This window comes from Balaenoptera acutorostrata, chromosome 8 (assembly GCF_949987535.1).
Source record: "Balaenoptera acutorostrata chromosome 8, mBalAcu1.1, whole genome shotgun sequence".
Lineage (NCBI taxonomy): Eukaryota > Metazoa > Chordata > Mammalia > Artiodactyla > Balaenopteridae > Balaenoptera > Balaenoptera acutorostrata.
The window spans coordinates 65,225,059-65,247,564 of record NC_080071.1 but is presented as its reverse complement, the minus strand read 5'-3'; the positions used below and the strand labels follow the sequence as shown (position 1 = coordinate 65,247,564).

Below are 22,506 nucleotides of genomic sequence, written 5' to 3'. Positions count from 1 at the left end.
ACAGCGTAATCTCCTGCAATACTTATTACATTCATTATATTCCTCTTTCCTTAGAGACTCCTGCAGTTCTAGCTGACCCAATCTTCTTTCTCCTCTCCCCATTTGTTGTTCTTGTATATCAGGTCAGCCTCACTCAAGAAAGAAAGATCCCCTCCTCTTTCAGAGGTGGGGTAGGTAGGAATTAACCTGGCAATTATGGATTCTCTTTGGTCGAGAAGAAGCTGTGAACATGCCCATGTTTGTAACAGTCACATCTTGTTTCAGTTTGTAAATGGCCTGGACTCATGCTATTCATTGAAAGCTCTTGGGAGCTGGGCTGATGAAGGCTCTCCCTCTATATCTATGAGAAACTTATGAATTGAAATAAATACGGGCTGGATTCATCATATTCAAGGAAGTTTTCCCTTTTAGCCTCACCCATTTTCAAAGCTCCTGGCATAATTCCTAATCTACCCTTTACCTTAATTCTCTCTTGTAATTACCCCTTTTATTTATGAGTCTATGTATATGACCATATGTTTATCTTTATTGCCTCCTCATTACGTGTCAATTCTATTCTTTAAAATATGTCCTAGGCAAAGGATGTTTAGAGGTCTTTTTGGCTGACTCAACTCAGTTTGACGGCCTATGGAAAAATCAGGTTGGTAGGTGGCCCACTCTTAACATATCAACCAGTTACCCACTCGGATCCGGGGTAAATTCTATTTCAGAGCCAAGAGATTTTTTTGTAGTTGTAAGTAATTCTTGAGTTTGGGGATGTGCTTTGTAAATTAACATGTCTACAGCAAACAAAGTAATGCTAATTCTTAATGTCAAACTACTTTGGCAGTGGTTCTTGAAGAGTAGTCCTGGACCAGTGATATCAACACCACCTGGGAACTTGTTAGAAATGCACTGTTTTTCTGTAACTTGAGAGTGCATCAGAATGACCTGGAGGAGGGCTTGTTAAAACGCAGATTGCTGGGCCCACCCACAGAGTTGCTGATTCAGTAGATCTGTAGTTAGACCCCCAAGAATGTGCATTTCTAACAAGTTCCCAGGAGATGTTGATGCTGCTAGTCGAGGGACCACCCTTTGAAAACCCCTGGTTAGGTGCAGTTGTTGTCAACCCTGCCTACACAGTAGGATCACCTAGGGAGCTTTCAAAAGGTGTCTGGGCCCCATCCTGGAGCAATTAGCTCAGAATCTCTGTGGATGGGGCCCAGGCATCAGTATTAAGCAGCCAGGATTGAAAAATCACTGGTCTAAAACTGAGAGCCAAGAAGGCCTGGCCCTGTGGAAAAGAGGTTATTCAGTCTCAAACACCTTTCATCGTATCACATGTTAAAAGGGAGAGAGCCTGGAGATTGGGTTATCCCTCTGGCTATGCTACAGTCTGGCTGTGTGACCTCGTACAAGTCACTTCACTTCTCTGGGTCTTTGTTTCCTTATAAAATGAAGGAATCAAAAATAAAGGTTGTCCATGATGTTCAAACATTTTTATGGGAAAAAAAATGTGTTAAAAAAGAAAATTTTGTAAAAACTCAAAATACATATGAAAAGTGAACTGGGGATTTCTCCCTTACGCAGCCCCCCACCCCATCCCCCTTCTGCTGTGGGACCACCGGAGGCACCCAGGCCTTCACAGAGCACAAGCTGGAAACCTCTCGGCCAGAATGTCTAAGGTCCTGTCCAGCCACCCTCCACGATTCTAAGTTCCTCAGTCTTAGCGGGGACGAGGGAGGCCAAGCGTGAAGAAAACTAAGGGATAAGTTCTTACTTCTGGGACTTTATTTATTTTTTATTTATTTTTTTTCTTTTTTTCTTTTTTCTTTTTTCTTTTTTTAGAAATTCACATTCTTTTTATTTATTTATTTATTTATTTATTTATTTATTTATTTATGACTGTGTTGAGTCTTCGTTTCTGTGCGAGGGCTTTCTCCAGTTGCGGCAAGTGGGGACCACTCCTCATCGCGGTGCGCGGGCCTCTCACCATCGCGGCCTCTCTTGTTGCGGAGCACAGGCTCCAGACGCGCAGGCTCAGCAATTGTGGCTCACGGGCCTAGTTGCTCTGAGGCATGTGGGATCTTCCCAGACCAGGGCTCGAACCCGTGTCCCCTGCATTGGCAGGCAGACTCTCAACCACTGCGCCACCAGGGAAGCCCTGGGACTTTATTTTTAAGTCCTACCCCCGTGGTCTCACCCAACCATTCCAAATTCTCTTTACTCCAGAACATGATTCCACCCCCATGATTAAGATGTAAGCATTTACAAGTATTTAATTTTTAAAAAATTTTTATTGGAGTATAATAGATTTACAATGTTATGTTAGTTTCAGGTGCACAGCAAAGTGAATCTGTTATACAAATACATATGGATATATGTATTTGGACTCTTTTTTAGATTCTTTTCCCGTATAGGTCATTACAGAGTACTGAGTAAAGTTCCCTGTGCTATACAGTAGGTCCTTATTAGTTATCAATTTTATACATAGTAGTGTGCATGTGTCGATCTCAATCTTCCAATTTATCCCTCCCCACCAAGTTTTGAATCTTAAAATTAAGACTTTGGAAAAGCCAAGTCTCTCTGTCTTGCCTCTTTTAACCTTGTCTATATTTCTGACTAGAGCCGCTGGATAGTAAATAAATATCCTTGAATGGGACTCTAATTCTCAGCCTTCTCACTCACCTTCAAATAATACATGGGCCGGTTCTCATAGGTCATTCCTAGGAAATGCTATGTCACCACTTCCGTGTACTTCTCCCTTATCTCACTCATCCACTGATAGATCTGAAACAGCCAGGGAGGACTGAGGTTATCAATAAGAAGATCCTTTGCTTGCCTCTAAATTAAGATAATTGCTTCTTTCATCAAGATACTGAATTCTGAACTCTTCGCTCTTTATTAGCACACAAACTAGAAGACTAAACTAATGAATTATGACCGCCCCTCCTCCCATATTCTTTAAAGATCTACTCTGCCACCCAGGCTTAGGACACCCTGTTGAACTTTACAAATAAATGTTTGAGAATTATCAATTTCAACAATCCAGTATAACGCTTCTGAAACATTGTACAATCACACAGCCTTCAAATGGCCATCAGACTTCCGGACTTTGCAGTGGCACTCAATCATGCCAGAAATTTCAGGTCCAGCTTATTTTGTGGGATCTTCTTTAGTCTTTATGAATCCCCAAAATATCTTTTGCTAATGTCCATGGATCCAAAATTAGAGAAGAGCCTGTGTATGCCCTTCACAGAACATGACAGCGAAATTTCTCAATCAAGACCAAGTTAATAACTTGGGGTTCTTTAAGGGAGAATGAAATAAGGAATTCACAAGCATAAGACATATTAAGACGTCATTGACATGTGGCATGATACCTCCCACACTCAATTTCTGTATCATGGAAATACCTGAATGACAAGAGTTATGGTAAATAATAATAATTAATTTGGCATAACAACTATTCTATTTGAAAATTTCTGTGTCTCAATTGACATTCATCTTAGCATGGAATATCTACAGATAAAATACATTATTATAACAGTAATAATACTTAAGTGGGGGAAGAGACTAACAACTCCTCACATGGGTATTGTGTATTCTTCTGTGATGGGACTGGATCAGATGCAGGTGACTTGAGTCTTGGGAGACATACAAATAGCAGCGTATCACAGCAGCAGCTATCATTCATTTATTGCTTAATCAGTAGAAGTGTAGTTTATTTCATTTACTCTCAAACAAAGCTGCAGGATAGGTACTGCTATTCCTTTTTCATGTATAAGGAAACTGAGGAACAAAGAGGTTAACTGTCTTGGTCAAGGTCACAGAGCAAGTGGCCAAGCCAGGTGTGACTCATCTCTGATACCAGCACATATACTTCTCATGGGTCTTACTGGATCTTGTTTAAAAAAAAAAAATCTAAGAAACTTCAGTACTTTGGGGTGATTGTTACAGAAGAAAATGTAAATTCTTTTTTTTTCTTAAGTATTGAATTTAGTTACAATATTGCTTCTGTTTTGTGGTTTTTTTTTGTTTTTCAGCCCTGAGGCATGTGGGATCTTAGCTCCCTGCCCAGGGATCAAACCCAGACCCCCTGCATTGGAAGGAGAGGTCTTAACCACTAGGCTGCCAGGGAAGTCCTGAAAATGTAAATTCTTTCTTGTACTTTTTGAAAAAAATTCTGGAAAATATTAATATATTCCCCAATACTAAGGAAATAAATGGTAAAGCCTGGTTGGAGGGCAACTTGTGCATTTATGTCAAAAATTTTAATGTGCATATCATTTAACCCAGTAATTCTATTTTTAGAAATTTATACTCCAAAAGAAGTTTTACATAACATCACACACATACACACACACTACATATATACATATATACTTTTTACGGTATCCAGATTTAGAAACCACTAAACTTATCTTAGTAGCAATACAAATATTTCTTTGAAAAAAAAGTTTTCCCCTTTTGAGAGCTGTTGCCTGTGTTCCCTGCATCCTACTGAAAATACCACTCTTTTGGCTAAATAGGATTCAATCAGAAGGCTTCACCACCCATGTCCCACAACCATATACGCATTGGCCCTGCCCAGCTTAAACCAGCTAAAGACTTGATTAACAAGAGTAACGTTTAATTTTGATCCACATTTACACTAACAAAACTGGTTGGGGTGTTCTTTTCTTCTTTTTTCTTTTTGTTGTTTTGCCTTTTTATTTCATATCACTAGGATTTGTATCTTTAATGGTGATGGTCAGGGGGTGATGTTTGGGAACCCCTTGACCTCAGTGCACAGGCAAACCTCAACCGCCCATTTTGAGGCTCTCTAGTCTATGGATATTAACAGTGAACTATCCCTCGCCCATCCTAAAGTAGGTTGTGACCACCACCAACTCTCCCACCAACGTGTCCATGCTCACCTCCCCCATGGGGTGGTATCTGTTATAGGAATATGTCTCCAGGATCCTCCATGGACTCACTACCTTATCCACAGCTTCTTGTCTCTGTTGTGCTACAGATCTGCAAAGGGAAGAAATACAGACAAAAAGCGATGAAGAAACCAGGATAACATGAGGGTTGGAAGGTTGATGAAAAAGGTAGTAGAAAGCAATGTGCACAGCATTTTGAGGACAAAAGTCAGTGTTGGAGTCTTGCCTCTGCAGCTTACTAATTGTGAGACCTTGGGTACCATGGAGTCCCTCTGAACTGCAGTTTCATCATCTGCAGGTTGAGGACAGCCATTCCCACTTTGCAGGGAGCCTTGGATAATTCAGCAAGATGTTGTAGATAAACACACTTTTAAATTTGTGTAAGAAAGAATAGCTAAGATTTATTGAACTGAAACTTACTGCGAGATACTGCCTGGATTAAGCAATTTAAATCTCATTTACTTCTCTCAAAAACTTTAAGATATTCTTATTATCCCCATTTCAGAGATGAAGAAATTGAGTCACAGGGAAAGTATTACTAGAATTTAAACCCTGACAGCCTGACTGAAAAGCCTGGAATATTAACCACAATACTGTAAATAATTGTAAGAATCTTTATGCAAGTTTATTTTTTTTTTAAATAAACTTTACTTTTTTAGAGAAGTTTTAGGTTCACAGCAAAATTGGATGAAAAATACTGAGAGTTCCCATATACCTGCTGTCCACCCCCCACCCACCCCCATGCACACAACCTCCCCCAATATCAACATCCCACACCAGAGTGGTACATTTTTTATAATAAACGAACCTACATTGACACATCATTATTTCCCAAAGTCCATAGTTTACATGAGCGTTCACTGTTGGTTATACTTTCTATGGATTTGAACAAATATATAGTAACATGTATCTAACATTATAGTATCATACAGAAGAGTTTCACTGCCCTAAAAATCTTCTGTGGTCTGGCAATCACTGATCTTTTCATTAGTTTTGCCTTTTATAGAATGTCATATAGTTGGAATCATACAGTATGCAGCCTTTTCAGATTGGCTTCCTTCACTTAGTAATATGCATTTAACTTTCCTCCATGTCTTAATGACTTGATAGCTCATTTCTTTTTAGCACTGTATAATATTCCATTGTCTGGAATACCACAGTTTATTTATCCATTCACCTACTGAATGACATTTTGGTTGCTTCCAAGTTTTGGCAATTATGAATAAAGCTGCTATAAACACCTGTGTGCAGCGTTTTGTGGACATAAGTTTTCAATTTATTTGGGTCATACCAAGGAGCATGACTGCTAGACCATATGGCAAGGGTATGTTTAATTTTGTAAGAAACTACCAAACTGTCTTCCAAAGTGACTGTGTCATTTTGCATTTCCTCCAGCAATGTTTCCTATGCTTATTTTCCATTTGCATATCTTCTTTGGTGAGGTGTCTGTTCATGTCCTTTGTCCATTTTTTAAATCAGGTTGCCTCTTTTCTTATTGCTGAGCTTTAAGAGTTCTTTGTATGTTTTGGATAACTGCCCTTTATCAGATGTATCTTTAGCAAATATTTTCTTTCACTTTGAGCTCATCTTCTCCTTCTCTTGACGTTGGTTTTTGAAGGAAGGAAGTTTTTAATTTTAATAAAGTATAGGTTATCTGTTATTTACTTCATGGATCATGCCTTTGGTGATGTATTTAAAAAGTCATCACTATTCCCAAGGTTATCTAGGTTTTCTCCTAAGTTATCCTCATTTCACATTTAGTTCTAAAATCCATTTTGACTTAATTTTTTGTGAAGTATGTAGGTCTGTGTCTAGATTCACTTTTTTTTTGTGTGGATGTCCAGTTGTTCCAGGACCATTTATTGGGTTTTGTCAAATGTTTTTGTCTGCATTTATTGATATGATCATGTGATTTTTTATTTTTAGCCTATTGATGTAATGGATTATGTTAATTTTCAAATGTTAAACTAGCCTTGCATATATATCTGGGATAAATCTCCGTCAGTGGACATGGTGTATAATTTTTTAATACTTTTTTTGATTCAATTTATTAATATTTTGTTGTGGATTTTTACATCTATGTTCATGAGAGATAGTGGTCTATAATTTTTTATTCCTTGTAATGTCTTTGCCTGGTTTTGGTATTTGGGTAATGCTGGCCTCAAAGAATGAATGAAAAAGTTTTCCTTCTGCTTCTATCTTTTGGAAGAGATTGTAGAGAATCAGTATAACTTTTTCTTTAAATGTTTCATAAAATTCACCAGTTAAACCCTCTGGGCTTAGTGCTTTCTGTTTTGGAGGGTTATTAATTATTGATTCAATTTCTATAATACATATTGGTCTATTTAGATTACTATTTATGGTCTATATTTTGACAAACCGTTTAATAAAGCTATTCAATGCCTCGCCTTTATGCCAGATATTGTGCCAGCACAATCATGCACATTATATGATTTATTCACATTACAACCCTGTGAAATGTTATCATCCATGTTTTACAAATAAGGAAACTGAAGCCAAGGGAAATTAAGTAACTTGCAAACAGTCACAGAGCTAGTAAGTCATACAACTAGTCTTCTATCTCTAAGCCACACAAATGTTTGATAAATGTTCTAATTCCCTCGCTAAAAGACTTTACCTAAGCAAAAAGTAGGGTTATATTTTCATTATGAAAGCATACCAACTGATCATTCATTTACCCAATAAATATATTTGAAGTGATTTCTGTGTTAATAGCACTAGAATGTGAGCTTTTGGAGAAGCTGAGGTGTAAACTTTTGGATAGTGACAAGGAAACATGTTAGAGATCTAATTAGCTAATGTTTCAATGACTTTCATCTATTTTCCCACATTTTTCTCTCTGAACATTCTGGTATTATATTTACTCTTTCCCTAAACCTTCATTTTTTAGTCTGTAAAATGGGAATAATAACACCTTACCAAAGGATTCTTATGAAGATTAAATAAGTTAATCTATGTTTAAAAATAAGCAAATTTCTGGAACCTAGTTAACCCTTAATAAATGTTAAAACACAGTAGTAGTTCAAAACAAAGCTAAGTAAAAACCCTATTTTGCTGCAATAACATTGAAAATAAAAATTACATGGAGAATAATTTAGCCATCTAACTGGTATTATCTTCAAACAATACCAAACTACAAAATATTTTGATAGAATTAATTAAAACTCAAGTTCCATTCACATCTACATAACTCCAGTAACTGGATTGACTACATTTTAATTTTTTAATCTGTTCAATTAACACCATGTACCATAATCACCCACTCTAATAGAAATCAATTTCTCTACAAAATTCCATGACTTTAATTGTTACTAATATTAATAATAATAATCTGAATTTAGCAGAAGCTTTTTATCTTCAAAACTGTGAATGTTTTATTGTTAAATGAATTTTACTTTGTTTAGCTTGTCCAAGGAAAACTCATGATATAGGATTGTATAGATAGTTAGTTAAAACAATGAAATGAATTTTAGAAGGAGATAACAAGAAACAAATGTCATTAAAATTGTAATAGTTGAGCAATATGCTTTTCCATGTTATTCAGGGATTCGTTTCTAATGTTTATCATTTATTTTATTTTTTTTAAGTAAGCTAGAGTGCTTCAGAAGAGAAATTTCAATATAAAAATATATACAGGTGTAATATGTTGAGGCTGATTATTTACAAAACATATTATCATTTTATAAGGAAAATACATACATCCCTTGGTGTGTTTAAAATTCAAAAAAATTCAATTTACACATAAAATTTCAGGAGTACATTTTGTGTGCTTATCAAATAATCAGCAAACATATACCTATTATAATAACACTAGTTAACCATTATTGGACACTATATTCTAAGCACCAATCAAAGCATTTGCATTGTTATCTTACTTAATTCATTCAACAACCCAATCGGCACTTGGTACTCTTTGCAAAAGTGATAATAGATAATAGTAGTAGTAATAGAACATAGATTTCTTTCTTACAGAGCTTAAAACCCACTTAAGGAAGTGAGACATAAACACATGAAAAGCAAAATAACTTCACCATCAAATAATAAAACGTGAGGTATGATAAGCTAGAGCCTGATTACCAATTAAACGGTGCACTAAATGTACTGAGGACAGGAGAGGGAGAATTCCAAACTGAAGTATAGCCAGTAATAATAACAACCAACATTTTATAAGCAATTATACATGCCAGAACTGTTCTAAGGTATATATATATATCATATGATACATATATATATATATTCCTACATATAATTCTAACAACAATCCTTAAGGTAAAAACTATTATCCCAGGGTGTTGTTTTTTTATTTTTTTCTGAAGATTTTGTTACAGAGGCTAAATTATACTTTTACTATACTCTAGAAAATAAGCATAAAATATTTATTAGCCTATTTTTATAAATTGTCTATCTCTGATTTGGACTGCATAGAAAGCAAAATAAGTATCAGCATTATAAATCCGTCGGGAAATAGTTTCAGTGCTTTTTCAGAATGGAGAGAGGAGAGGAAATAAAGCCAATGAGAAGAGTCTTTTCAGCCCTTCCTTCTTTCTCGTTCCTCACACTGGCTGTCCTGCCAGGAAATGAGATCATTGGAGATGCTTTCACGCGGCATTGGGACCAGGGATAGTGGCTGCTCAGAGCGACGCGGTTCCTTTCTTCACGTAGTTCAGCAAATGTTCAGGTCTTTCTATCACCGTCATCTACTCAGTGCCGTAGGAAAGTGACTACACTAAAAAGCAGTCCTGGCAGCTGGTGGATTCCTGTTTCAATTGGGCTGGTATTCCCAGGCAATTTCACAATAGGGAAGGGAATAAATTAAAGGTAACTGGGCACCATCAAGCACCAACATTTGGCGTTCCCCCAGCTAATGTCTGCAAAATGTGTATGATGCCTCCTAAGTCCAGCACGGAATGACTGGGTCCATATAATATGCAAAAAAAAAAAAAAAAAAAAAAGTGAACCGTATGGGATTTGAGTGAAAACCCTGATATCATTTTAACATGAAATTAAACACAATGCTTAAACCTCAAAACCCCAAATACTTAGTTCAAACAACGTTTAAACCGTAAACCTAGAAAAGGCTGTTCCCTGTTTCTAGGCAATTACTTGGGTGATGCATAATACATGTAGAGAAGGAAGGAAAAAGCTGGCTAATCCCTCAAATTACCACCAGTCTCATCTCACCGACCAAATGAAAAGATTATTGTACTTTGTGTATTCTTTTTGAATAGGAATTCATAAAATGTTTAACAGAGAAAATGATGCTTTGGTGGTACATTATTAATAAATACTGTACATCAAAGATTGCCTGATGAAATTTTGACTGGAATGTAAAAAGAGGCAAAAAGACCTAATGAATATTGAGGCAAATTTTGAATTTTAAATACTTAGGAAACAGTTACATGAATATTTCATGATAGTAATGTATTTTCAAAGTTTTTTTTTTCCTTCTTACAAAATTAACATATGCTTATAAGTGGAAATTTTAGGAAGTATGGAGAGGAGAAAAATTAAAAAGAGAAGGAAGGAATAATCCTCCACAATCCCACCTCCCTGAGTTAACCACTGTTGATATTTTGGCATATTTCCTTTCAGTCTGTTATCTGTGCATATTTTTTTCATAAACACAGTGCAGATTATACCTATATATAATTTTGTATTCCCTCCTTTTTTATTATATATTCTACAAGAAACATTTTCTCAAACCAATAAAAACTCTTTATAAACATTATTTTTAATGACTGCATAATGTTTGACAGTAAGTATATATTTCATAGCATCATGTACATAAATATTGTCATCTATGCTGGATATTAAAGCCATTTCCCTTTTTGGTTTTATCCTATTGTAAATAATTCTGGAGTTAATGACTTTTTGCTCATTTCTGATTATTTCCTTGAGTTACATTCCAGGAATGGGACTAGTAGGTCAGAGAGCATGAACGATTTCAAGGCATTTGATTCATAGTGTTCGATCCCAAATGATTCTACAGATTTACAGATTTACACTTCTATTGGGAGTATGCAATATATATAACAGGCCACCTTCTTAAATGATCAAGGGAGAGATTACAAAGCTTGTCATCCTTGTTAGATTTTCTGGACTAGTATTACATCACACATAGTAAATAAAGAGTATCAAAAATTGCAGCTAATCTATGTTTTGAGTTGGTAAGAGCCATATAAAAGTGGACATTATTTTACATCAGTAAATAATAATGAAAATAGTCAATAAGGAGCAGGATTAGCAGATTTGAAATGTTTCCCTCAAGTGCAGTCATGAGCAGCTGTCCACTGGAAGCCATCTTGCCTGAGTCCCATTGAGCCAAATCACTTCCATAATTTAACCTGGGCTTGGCCATCATTTTTTTTAAACAAAAGTTTTATACATCTTCTTTGTAGAATATTTGTAAAATGAAGAATAGTTGAGGGAAAGGAAAAAAAAATATCAATCAAAGAGAACAATGTCCATTTTGGTACATATTTTTTCTTTTATTTTTTTAAGTATTTTGATACATTTTGTGCTCTGCATCTTTCTTTCAGCATAAAACGTGTCTTTCCCCATGCTATTAAAATTTTCATAGTTATTATTCTAATGGATAAATAATATCCCATTGTCATATGTCACATATTGACATTTGCATACTTAATATGGGGCATTTAGGTTGTTTCCAAATATTATAATATTTAATATCATGTTTATTTTGTACATAAAGCTATATCCCAGTGCATATAATTCTTTCCATAGTTTGCTTTCTCAGTGTAAATTTCCAGAATCAGGGATACTAGGCCAAAGGATGTGTAAATTTTAAGGCCTGTGATATTTTTAAATAAGTTAATTTTTTTTTCAATCAAAGCCCTGTGACCTACGTAAGTCTTTGCCATTGATCTATAAGAATCTCAGAAGAGAAAATAAATGCAGTATCTATATGAAACCAAGTAAACTAATGGAAAATGTGAGATGGCGATGTCCAAACAACTTTAAGCATCACATAGATCCTGGACTCCCTTTATATATCTGAAATCAGACTGTCTGTGAAGCTAAGGGACAGGCTGAGGTCGCACAGTTAGTCTGGGGCAAAAATTGGAGTGGATTTCTCTGTTCCGTGAGAGCAAGCTTGTTGCAAGATTCGTTTAACCATGAAATAAAAGAGGAAATACTGTTTATAAACACACATGCCTGATGAGATATACCAAATGTGCAGAATAATAAACTATGTATGAATAAAGGAAAATACACTTTATATGGAAACCACACACACACACACACACACAATGTTTAATATATATTATATATTCAAAGAAGTTATTCATTATGAATAGGGAAAGAACACAAAAAAGAGCAAATGACAGGAGCAGCTTATAAACCAGTAAAATGAGTAATAAATAAGACAAAACACTTAACCTTATAAGAAATCAACAAAATGAAAAATAAGTCAACTGTAGGTATTTTTCACCTGTCAAATGGGCAAATGCTTAAAAAGTGCTTTCATACACTAGTGTTGGAAGTGTAAACTGATGCAACTTTTCCAGAGGGCAATTTGGCAATGTGTAGCAAGATTCTTGAATTTTTCTAAGCTTCTAACCCAGTGCTTCCTCTTCTTATAACTTATATTAGCGAAATAATCAAAGATTTTCAATAACAAAAAAAAATTGTCATGTAGCTGGATCCTCATCATGGTATCATGTGTAAAAATGACAGTAGAAATCAACTCTGCTTTATAGGGTAGCAATGATGGAATATTATTAGTGATTGCATTATGTTTTCCATAAATTATGAATGTCATGGGAAAATTTTTATAATACAACTTAACTGAAAATTTCTTGTAATAGTACTATATACATAATTAGCTAAGTAGCTATCTATTCAAAAACATTAACAGTAATTATGTCTTAGTTAAATTGTTTGGTAGTTTTAAACATTTTAAACATTTTCTCAATAATTAGAATAGTGTGATTTACCAGTTGAGAAACTATGTAAATGAGGGATATAGAATTTTCATTACAATTTTCTTTTTTCAATTACAAAACATGACATATTTATTGGTATTTATCATACATTGTGCTAGGAAATCTTTTTTAGATATCTACTCATTTATTTAAAGATTATTAGAGTAATGTTCAATGATAAAACTTCAGTGACTATTATTCTTATCTCGTGGTGGTGTGTATGGGTAGGAAGAGGGGAGAATCGAGCTGCATTGATCTTGAAAAGAAGCTTTCCACTTAGACAATCTAAATCATACCAGTCAGCCCCTCCTCCAGCTTCACACTCACCTATCATATCCCAGCTCCCCAGCAACCAGCATCCCCAGGAGGTACAAGTTTCCAAGCAGAGGCTTCATTCTTCTGCAAAGAGAGTTAGAAAATCCTGTGCTTCTCCTGCAGGTCATGTGTCTCTGAGAATGCATAGACATTCTCAGAGAGGGCATAGGCTTCCACAATCAAGGTAAGATAAATCAGTTAGTGGATGTCTCAGCAAAAATAATATGTGAACAGTTGCTTCATTAACTCCATCATGTCTTCAAAAAACTTTTTTTAATAGTGAAAAACTATTTGATTTTTTTTTTTTCTCCTCTAAAACCAAATTAACTGAAGCTCTTGGCTCCCCCAAATCCAGAAAAAAGTTTCTTCCCTATGTAAAATCTTCAGTTCTAGGAATCCCCATCACCTATATTCAAGAGCGGACCACTCCTGCTCTTTCCTCCACACAGGTCGCTGGGTATAATAGGGGGTGTGTCTTTTGCTCTGGTCATGGTGGGCATGGTTATTATTCAGGATCTTCACTGCCCTCTGCAATCTAAGGCTTTATTTAGGGTCAAATGTCTTCTCTTGTTCTGATGGACCACATCACCAGCTTCTTAAACAAACCCAGGTCTCTCCATATCTGAGCAGTGAAAATATTTTAAATCCTTTCCCAAGTGGATTTCCCGACACATTCCTCTCACATAAAGGACTCTGTCAGACACTGCTCCACAACCTCATGTTTTCAGACAAACCCAGGTTATGCCTTGAATCTCAAACAGTGACCAGTAAAATAAAGGCTCAAGTTAAGATCGCTGTTAAAAGTCTAATTGAGCAAGGCAAACTTTAGTGCAGAGAAGTAGAGGATTTAAACAAAGTTCATAGAATTTGGGGATCTATCTAAGTCCTTTACCTTGTATGATCATTCATCTATTCATTCATTCTACAAAAATGTAATGAGTACTCACTATATACCAGGCAAGCACTACGACAAAAGATCAATACAAGATGAATGAGTTCCTTTATGGAATTCACAGGAGAGTTGAGAGAAGAATAAACAAGTTCACAAACAAATAATACAATTTTAAGTAAAAGGAATCAAATTAAGGAGAGATATGGGCCAAGAATATAGTGAGATAGAGAGGCCATTCCTGACTGATATAAGAAAATTTTTTTCATATATTTATTTGTTTATTTATTTTCGCTGCATTGGGTTTTCATTGCTGGTCGTGGGCTTTCTCTAGTTGTGGCAAGTGGGGACTACTCTTCGTTGCAGTGCGCAGGCTTCTCATTGCGGTGGCTTCTCTTTGTTGAGGAGCACGGGGGCTCTAGGCATGCCAGCTTCAGTAGTGGTGGTGCGTGGGCTCAGTAGTTGTGGTGCACGGGCTTCATTGCTCCACGGCATGTGGGATCTTCACGGACCAGGGCTTGAACCCGTGTCCCCTGCGTTGGCAGGCGGATTCTTAACCACTGCGCCACCAGGGAAGTCCCAATGTAAGATGGTTTTTGAGTTAAGTTCTAAATGATGTGGTTCATGCAAAGGTCTGTAGAAAAAGTGTTTTAGGTAAAAAGGGCCACGTGTGTAGGGAAGAAATGAGCTTGGTGTGACTGAGGAACTTGAAGAAAACCAGTGTTTAAGTGAAGTGGGAGCAAGGGAGAGTGATGGAAGATGAGGTCAGAGAGATAGGCAAGGGCCAGATCTTGTAGAAACCATGGGCCAGAGTATGAACTTTGCATTTTATTCTAAGAAATCATTGAACAGGTTTTATTTTGATATTTTAAAAGATTCCTCTGGCTGCTGCTTAGAGTGTAGGCAAGAGAGGGACAAGAATGAAGACAGAAAGACCAACAGGGAGGGTACCACAGCATTCCAGGGGAGAGATGATGGGGCCTTAGGCTAGATGTCACGGGCTACATGGAAAGCCATGGTCACACTGGGAATTTATTTTAGAAGCAGACCTGACAAATATGCTTATGGAATGAATATGAAGTGTGAGGGAATTAGGGAACTCAAGAACAACTCCTAGATTGGGGAGCCAAGAAATGGACTGAATAGTGATGACTTCTTATGAGATGGGGGAAATCGAAGGAGGAGTGGTGGAAGGAGGAGGGGATGGAAAGTCAAGACTTCGATTCAGAGCTGATATTTTTGAAATGCTTCTTAGACATCCAAGGGATTGATAAGTGGGCAGCAGCTACTGCAGGCTGGACTTCAAAGGGAAGATGGAGTGAAGTGCATACATTTGTGACTCTTCGGGTTGTAAGAGGTGGTGTTTGAAGCCACACGGAGGAGCCCTTCTACGGTCCAAGTATAGACTGAGAAGAGAAGAACAAAGACTGAGGCGTCAGTCAGTCTAACACTTAGAGATCTTGGTAGAAGAGAAGAATCCAGCAACAGAAGTTAAGAAAGAACAGCCAGTGAGGTAGGTAGAAGACTGTTGTGTCCCAGAAGCCAAGTGAGAAAAGCATTTTAAGAGAATGAGAGTTACCCACTGGGCCAAATGCTGCTAAGGGGTCGAGTCAGATGAGGACCGAGAACTAGCAATCTTATCCAGCAGGATAGAGGCTCATGGAAACCTTGAAAAGAGCAATTTCAGTCAGCACGTGGCATGTGGTAGGGACAAAAGTCAACTGGAGTTGGTTAAAGAAGGAAAGGGAAGAGAGTGAAGGTAGGGAGTATAGAAAATTCCAACCGCATGCCTCCATTGCCTAATGGAAACTTCATTGTTAATGATCTTCCTTCACCCCCTGGGGATATCATCAATTTGGAAATCTTGAATAATTTTGATGGTGTTCAGAATGAGAGGTAAAATGCAACACCCATGATATTTTTTCCCTCACCCAAATGCAGGGACAGGGCAACCACTTGGGTAGTCCTAACTCTGAAGCAAGGGTTTTCATGGAGCTGTGAGGACCACAGAGGGAGAGAGAAACAGGAGATAAGAGTGTTTTCTTTCCATGCTTCTGCTAATTAGAATGGGACCCAGATGGACTCGGGGATGCATGGGTAGTTTAAATAAAAAGCAAGATTAAATAGGCTTTTCTCCTCAACAGATATGTAATCCCATGCAGTTATTCTGAAGAAAAAAAATAAAAATAAAAATAAGAAGTGCATGAAATGCACAGTCAAATAATACATACAAATTGTTAGTGGGAACCTGCAAATAATTTTTAAGAATATGTTGTGAGGGGTATTCCCTGGTGGCACAGTGGTTGAGAATCTGCCTGCCAATGCAGGGGACACGGATTCGAGCCCTGGTCTGGGAAGATCCCACATGCCGCGGAGCAACTGGGCCCGTGAGCCACAATTACTGAGCCTGCGCATCTGGAGCCTGTGCTCCGCAACAAGAGAGGCCGCGATAGTGAGAGGCCCGCGCACCGCGATGAAGAGTGGCCCCCGCTTGCCGCAACTAGAGAAAGCCCTCGCACAGAAACGAAGACCCAACACAGCCATAAATAAAATAAATAAATAAATAATTTTTTTTTAAAAAACAAGAATATGTTGTGAGGACATTTAGCAGTACTACACAGGGCTTTCCTAACAGTCACTGATAATTGGATTTTGCTCAATTCCCCATGTCCAGTTTCACTGTAATATGTGGTCTCCTGCCAAAGATTATTTTCTGCAACCTTATGGAATGCAGGCAGTAACCTAGAGCACTCAGGGCCAATGAACTGGAACCATGGTCTCCTCACTAACAAGGGTGAATTATTATCACATCTTTTCTGGTGATTAGATTATCTCTAATCGTTGTGTTTTATAGCTTTCTAGTTAGTCATCTCAACACAATTTATTCACAATAATAGTGTTTTTTATTATTGCTGTTTTATAGTTCTTATAGCAGTAAAATTTATTCTCAACTCTATTATTATAATATTCAACTGCTAATGGAATTCTAGTTTTTATTTGATTGTGCTTTAAAGCCATAACAATAAAATTTACTCCCCAAAAATATTACTGTAAGTTTTATGTTCTCTAAACTACTTGATAGAAAGCCTGCAAACACATGTGGTTCTTTAAACCATGTGAGAGAAGGCCTGCCAAAATGTAAAGATTGTTCTAGGAAGAAAAAGGGGCGAATTGGTTCCTATTATTGTGAGATCCATGTTCTTTGATAGAATAAGTAATAGAGTGAAAGAAATGGAAAGGACCTTAGAGACTGCTGATTTAGAGGAAGATTAAATTCTAACTGTCAGGAACATTTGTTTAAAAAATCAACCTGTTTTTATTACTGGCCAAGCCCTAGACAATCCTACCATCTTTATCCTCCAAAATAATGTGCTCTCAAAATGATGCCCATGATTTCTCATGGCTGGTTGCCATATTAGTTGGAGAGAGGCTGCTATGAAATATTATAACCAAAGGCCAGGGTCATTTTGAAGGTAAACAGCTTCAGGGAATTGAGAACTGGGAGCCATACGCCCCAAGCCATCTTACCACCTCTGCTGCTCCTTAGTTGTTCTCGTTGACCCTGAACCCAAGGACATGGCAGTGAACCTCATCACTTGCCATGCACCTTTTATGCCTGGAACACTGAGTCAAAGGGCTGTAACATAAATTATAGTCTATACAGTGGAGCAAAGTACCATGAGGACTCAAGAAAGGGGTGTGTCAGACTGGCAGAAATTAGGGTTTAGTAAAGGACTTGGTCTCAGATGTATGGTAAGTTAACTTACGGTCACAAGCAGGGATGGAAGCAGACTGGGTGGAGATACAGGCTAGCTGTCACTCAGAGGTCGTGGCTGTGGTAGCAGAAGTGGCAAACTCTAGATTTGGTTTCTGAGGCAGCACCAAGGATAGGTTCTTGTTTGGACAGAAGCTTCAGAGATTGCTGCTGTCATCTAAGGCAATAGGTGGGTGGATGGGTGGATGGGTGGATGGGTGGATCCATGGAGGCATGAATCTGTATCCACATCCTTGTTGGATGGCATAAATCCATTGGCTAGATCTACCCTCTCATGTCTACTGCTAGGCACTTAGCTTTCTGTGATAAGCTGCTTCCCTTTGCCCAGCTATAGCAGTTGTGGGAGTGCCCACATTGAGATCTACTTTCAAGAAATAAACTGCTGCCAATCTCTGGCTGTGGGGTCCTTCAGAATCAGACTGAGTATTCAAGCTAAAACTAAGTACTACCTGGACATCCCCCAACCAATGACTGAACACAGGAGTGGCACAAGAGCTCTCCCTTGTACCTACGCAGGATTCTTCTATGAGCACTCTTCTTGGAGCTGCACCACAGTCTGAAGCTCATTCTATCCAATTCTCCTTTCTTCCCCTTCTCTTTAACAGGTGTCTGACCTGCATTGAGGTCTGAAGGTTCTTCTTGCCTTCTCCTGCTTCCTCTGCCTTTTATCTTTCACAAGGACTACCTCCTATAAATCTTTTCCAATTCCAACTCGATCTTGGCATCTGCTTCTCAGATGATCCAGCCAACACACCAACTGGATTCCAAGACAAATGAAAATAAGTAAATACAATTGGCCTTGAGTCATAAGGATCTTTCTGGACTTTGTGAATAATTAGATGCAGAAACAAAACTGAGGTTTGGAAGAACAGGAGCAATCCTACATGACCAGGTCTTATCAGGCTTCCAAAACATAGCCAGCAAACTACAGAAAATCATACACTAGCTAAATAGCACACCATACTAGCTGGCTTTAAAAAAAAAAAAGTGTTTTCTATGTCATTGCTTGCTTGCCCTGTCTACTATGTTCACAGTACTGTATGGTAGGTCCTCAGTCTTTTTGTGGAGATGATAAACTCTGCTCTTTCTTTCTTTTTTGTGCTAAAGTGTCTCCTGTTTAGATCATAGGGGGAAGAAAGAGGAACAGGAAAGAAATACATGCTCTCAAGTGCCAGGAGTGTAGGTGGGAGGGTAAGGATACTGAAGAGGAACCAGCGAGGAGCTTGGGTTTCCCCCAGAAGCCCCAGCAACCTGCCTGTGTGTGGGATGGGCATAGAACCAAGGTGTGCTAAGGGCAATTAACTTAGGAATTAGCCCTCTGGATACTGTTCCATCTCTTTCACAGTTCGATAATATCTCATTCTGCATCAGTCACCAACTGGTTTTCAAAAACTGTTTTTGCTTTTTTTTTTGAGTTTAACCCAATTGACTTAAAAAGAAAAAAGAACACTTCTGATTTATCACCATTGGGGCTTTGCTTCCACCCATCTCTCAGGTATTTAAAGAGAAGCAAAAAGATATGGAAACAACCTAAGTGTCAACAGATGAATCGATAAAGAAGATTTTATATATATATAAACAAATATATATATATATAAAAACATATAATGGAATATTATTCAGCCATGAAAAAGAAAGAAATCCTACCACTGGCTACAACATGGATAGAACTTGAGGGCACTAGACTAAGGGAAATAAGTCAGAGAGAGAATGACAAATAATGTATGATCTCACTTATAGGTGGAATCTAAAAAAGCCAAACTCATAGAAACAAAGAGTAGAATGGTGGTCACCAAGGGATGCGGGTTGGGGAAAATGGGGAGATTTTGGTCCAAGGATACAAAATTTCAATTAGAAGATCAATAATTTCTGGGGATCTATGTGCAGTATGGTGATTATAGCTAATAATACCATGTTATATACTTGAAAGTTGCTAAGAGAGTACATTTTAAATGTTCTCACCACACAAAACAAATGGTAAATACATGACAGGATGGAAGTGGTAGTTAATGTTGTTCGCCTTAAACTTACACAATGCTATATGTCAACTATATCTCAATAAAGCTGGAAAAAATTGTGTATATATATGTATATATACATATATAAAGGGAAGCAGCCCAGTTAGAACAGTCTTCTTCCCCTTCTCTGGATTTTGCCTCAGGGTCATTGCCCTACATCTTTTCGTTTCTGATTACTATATTTAGCAAGATCATTACAGATTATTACATTCATTGTCAGAATCTCGGTGCAATATTAAGTGGGCCAAATGCAGAGCACTGGGTTAGAAATCAGAAGCCTTGGATTCTAATTTTGATTCCAGTATTTATCAGCCGTGGGATTTGGGGCAAACCTCACCTGTTTTCTTTCATAAACAATTATACCTGTCTGTCCTCTCACTCAGAGTTGTGGAATATATTAAATGAAATAATGTATGTGAAAGCTTTCTGAAGATTGTAAAAACCATCAAAAATGTATGGTGCAATTATTACTGATGCTAATAACAAGGATCTGTAACTAGATTATAGTTCTACACAGGATTATTCCAATATGATAACCACACTATATAGAAGAGAAAAACCAAATTTCTCCAAAAGAAAAATGTGGAACTATTTTCTCTTTTACCATGAAATGTCTAAATGTAAAGTTTACTAGAGGATTCTCATGGGATGGGGGATATTAAAGCTGAGGGGCTTCTCAGCTTTATATATATTAGAAGAACAGGGGCTTCCCTGGTGGCGCAGTGGTTGAGAATCTGCTTGCCAATGCAGGGGACACGGGTTCGAGCCCTGGTCTGGGAAGATCCCACATGCCGCGGAGCAACTGGGCCCGTGAGCCACAATTACTGAGCCTGCGCGTCTGGAGCCTGTGCTCGGCAACAAGAGAGGCCGTGATAGTGAGAGGCCCGCGCACTGCGATGAAGAGGGGCCCCCACTTGCCGCAACTGGAGAAAGCCCTCGCACAGAAACGAAGATCCAACACAGCCAAAAATAAATAAATAAATAAATAAATAAATAAATAAAAATTAAAAAAAAAAAGAACAGATTTTTGAAATGCATTTCTGAAGTGCAGCATCTGCTGAAAATGAGCTATATCTTAGCTGCTAAACTCAACCCTATATAATCGATATAATCCTAGCTTTCTGTTTATAAAATAAGAAAATTTTTTCAGCATAATTAACTTCTTATATAAAAATATCTCTAATGTCATTCCTATGTTCCTATTCCTGTGAATTTCTCTATTTCTCTAAAATAATTTCTGTAAAAAGACAGAAGTGAGACTCATACTTTATTTCGTAAACTGGGGTTAACTTTATACACAGAAAAAGAGCTGTTAGTAAAATTATGATGAGGTTTAATAAACTCAAATACATTCAGAAAGTTCAATTTCACACTTGTACACTAAGACTACCGAATTCCACAAGACTCCGACTAGTTATTTCCATACATGGCGATAATATTGCCAATGAGGGTGGATGTCCCTTATTATAAATTTCCTATGTCCTGCTTACTTCTATTAGCATTTCCTTAGCTCCCAAGACAGACGCCATGTTGCTCTGATGAGAAAACTTTTAAAATTTTTTTAAAAATTAGAGAGTTGGGCTTCCCTGGTGGCGCAGTGGTTGAGAATCTGCCTGCCAATGCAGGGGACACAGGTTCGAGCCCTGGTCTGGGAAGATCCCACGTGCCGCAGAGCAACTAGGCCCGTGAGCCACAACTACTGAGCCTGCGCGTCTGGAGCCTGTGCTCCGCGATACAAGAGAGGCCGCGATAGTGAGAGGCCCGCGCACCGTGATGAAGAGCGGCCCCCGCTTGCCGCAACTAGAGAAAGCCCTCGCACAGAAACGAAGACCCAACACAGCCATAAATAAATTTTTTTAAATAAATAAATAAAAGTGAAATTCTTTAAAAAAAAAATTAGAGAGTTACAAGGAAAGTTTATAGAGTAATTACTAAGTCTTAAGACACTGTGCTTTAATGCACAAACTTTACGTAGTAGGATCAATTATTGACCCCAATTACAGAAAAGGAAACCAAGTCCCAGAGGTCTTCGTTGACCATTCTATCTGAAACCTAAAATCAAAAATCAAAACGTGGGCTGAGCACCCACAGCATGAGCACTGTCTGATCCAGGCACCGTCAGAAAGGCAGAAGCTCAGGCCCCTGCCCCACACTCTCCATTTTAACAAGACCCCCAGGTGAGTCACATTTTGTTGTCTCTGTTTATTGTGGGTCCTATTAGCGTCTATGAGCATCTCCTTAATACCCTAGAGGAATGCCATATTCCTCCTGCCCTTGTTCTTCTCTGACTGGAGCACTCTTCTTTAAGAGAGCCGAATAGCCAGCTCTCTCTCCATTCATCAGGGACTTTGACCATCCCATTAGTTCCCAGTCCCTAAAACAGAGCCTGGCACATAGTAGGTATTTGGTAAATATATGGTGAATGAGTGAATTCTATTTTCATAATTACACAGTTGGGGACTTCCCTGGTGGCGCAGTGGTTAAGAATCTGCCTGCCAAGGCAGGGGACACGGGTTCGAGCCCTGGTCCAGGAAGATCCCACATGCCGCGGAGCAACGAAGCCCGTGTGCCACAACCACTGAGCCTGCGCGCCTAGAGCCCGTGCTCCGCAACAAGAGAAGACACTGCAATGAGA

General features: G+C 37.9%; 1 protein-coding gene across 1 annotated transcript in view; it reads right to left on the bottom strand.

The window, feature by feature from the left end:
- The window catches only part of CPO (carboxypeptidase O), a 70,465-nt gene that overhangs the window by 10,300 nt on the left and 37,659 nt on the right, over positions 1 to 22,506 (bottom strand). Inside the window, 3 exon segments of the mRNA XM_007190614.2 lie at positions 2,656 to 2,769; positions 4,899 to 4,998; positions 13,202 to 13,273. Coding sequence (XP_007190676.2) covers positions 2,656 to 2,769; positions 4,899 to 4,998; positions 13,202 to 13,269 — 282 coding nt within the window. The 5' untranslated portion in view covers positions 13,270 to 13,273.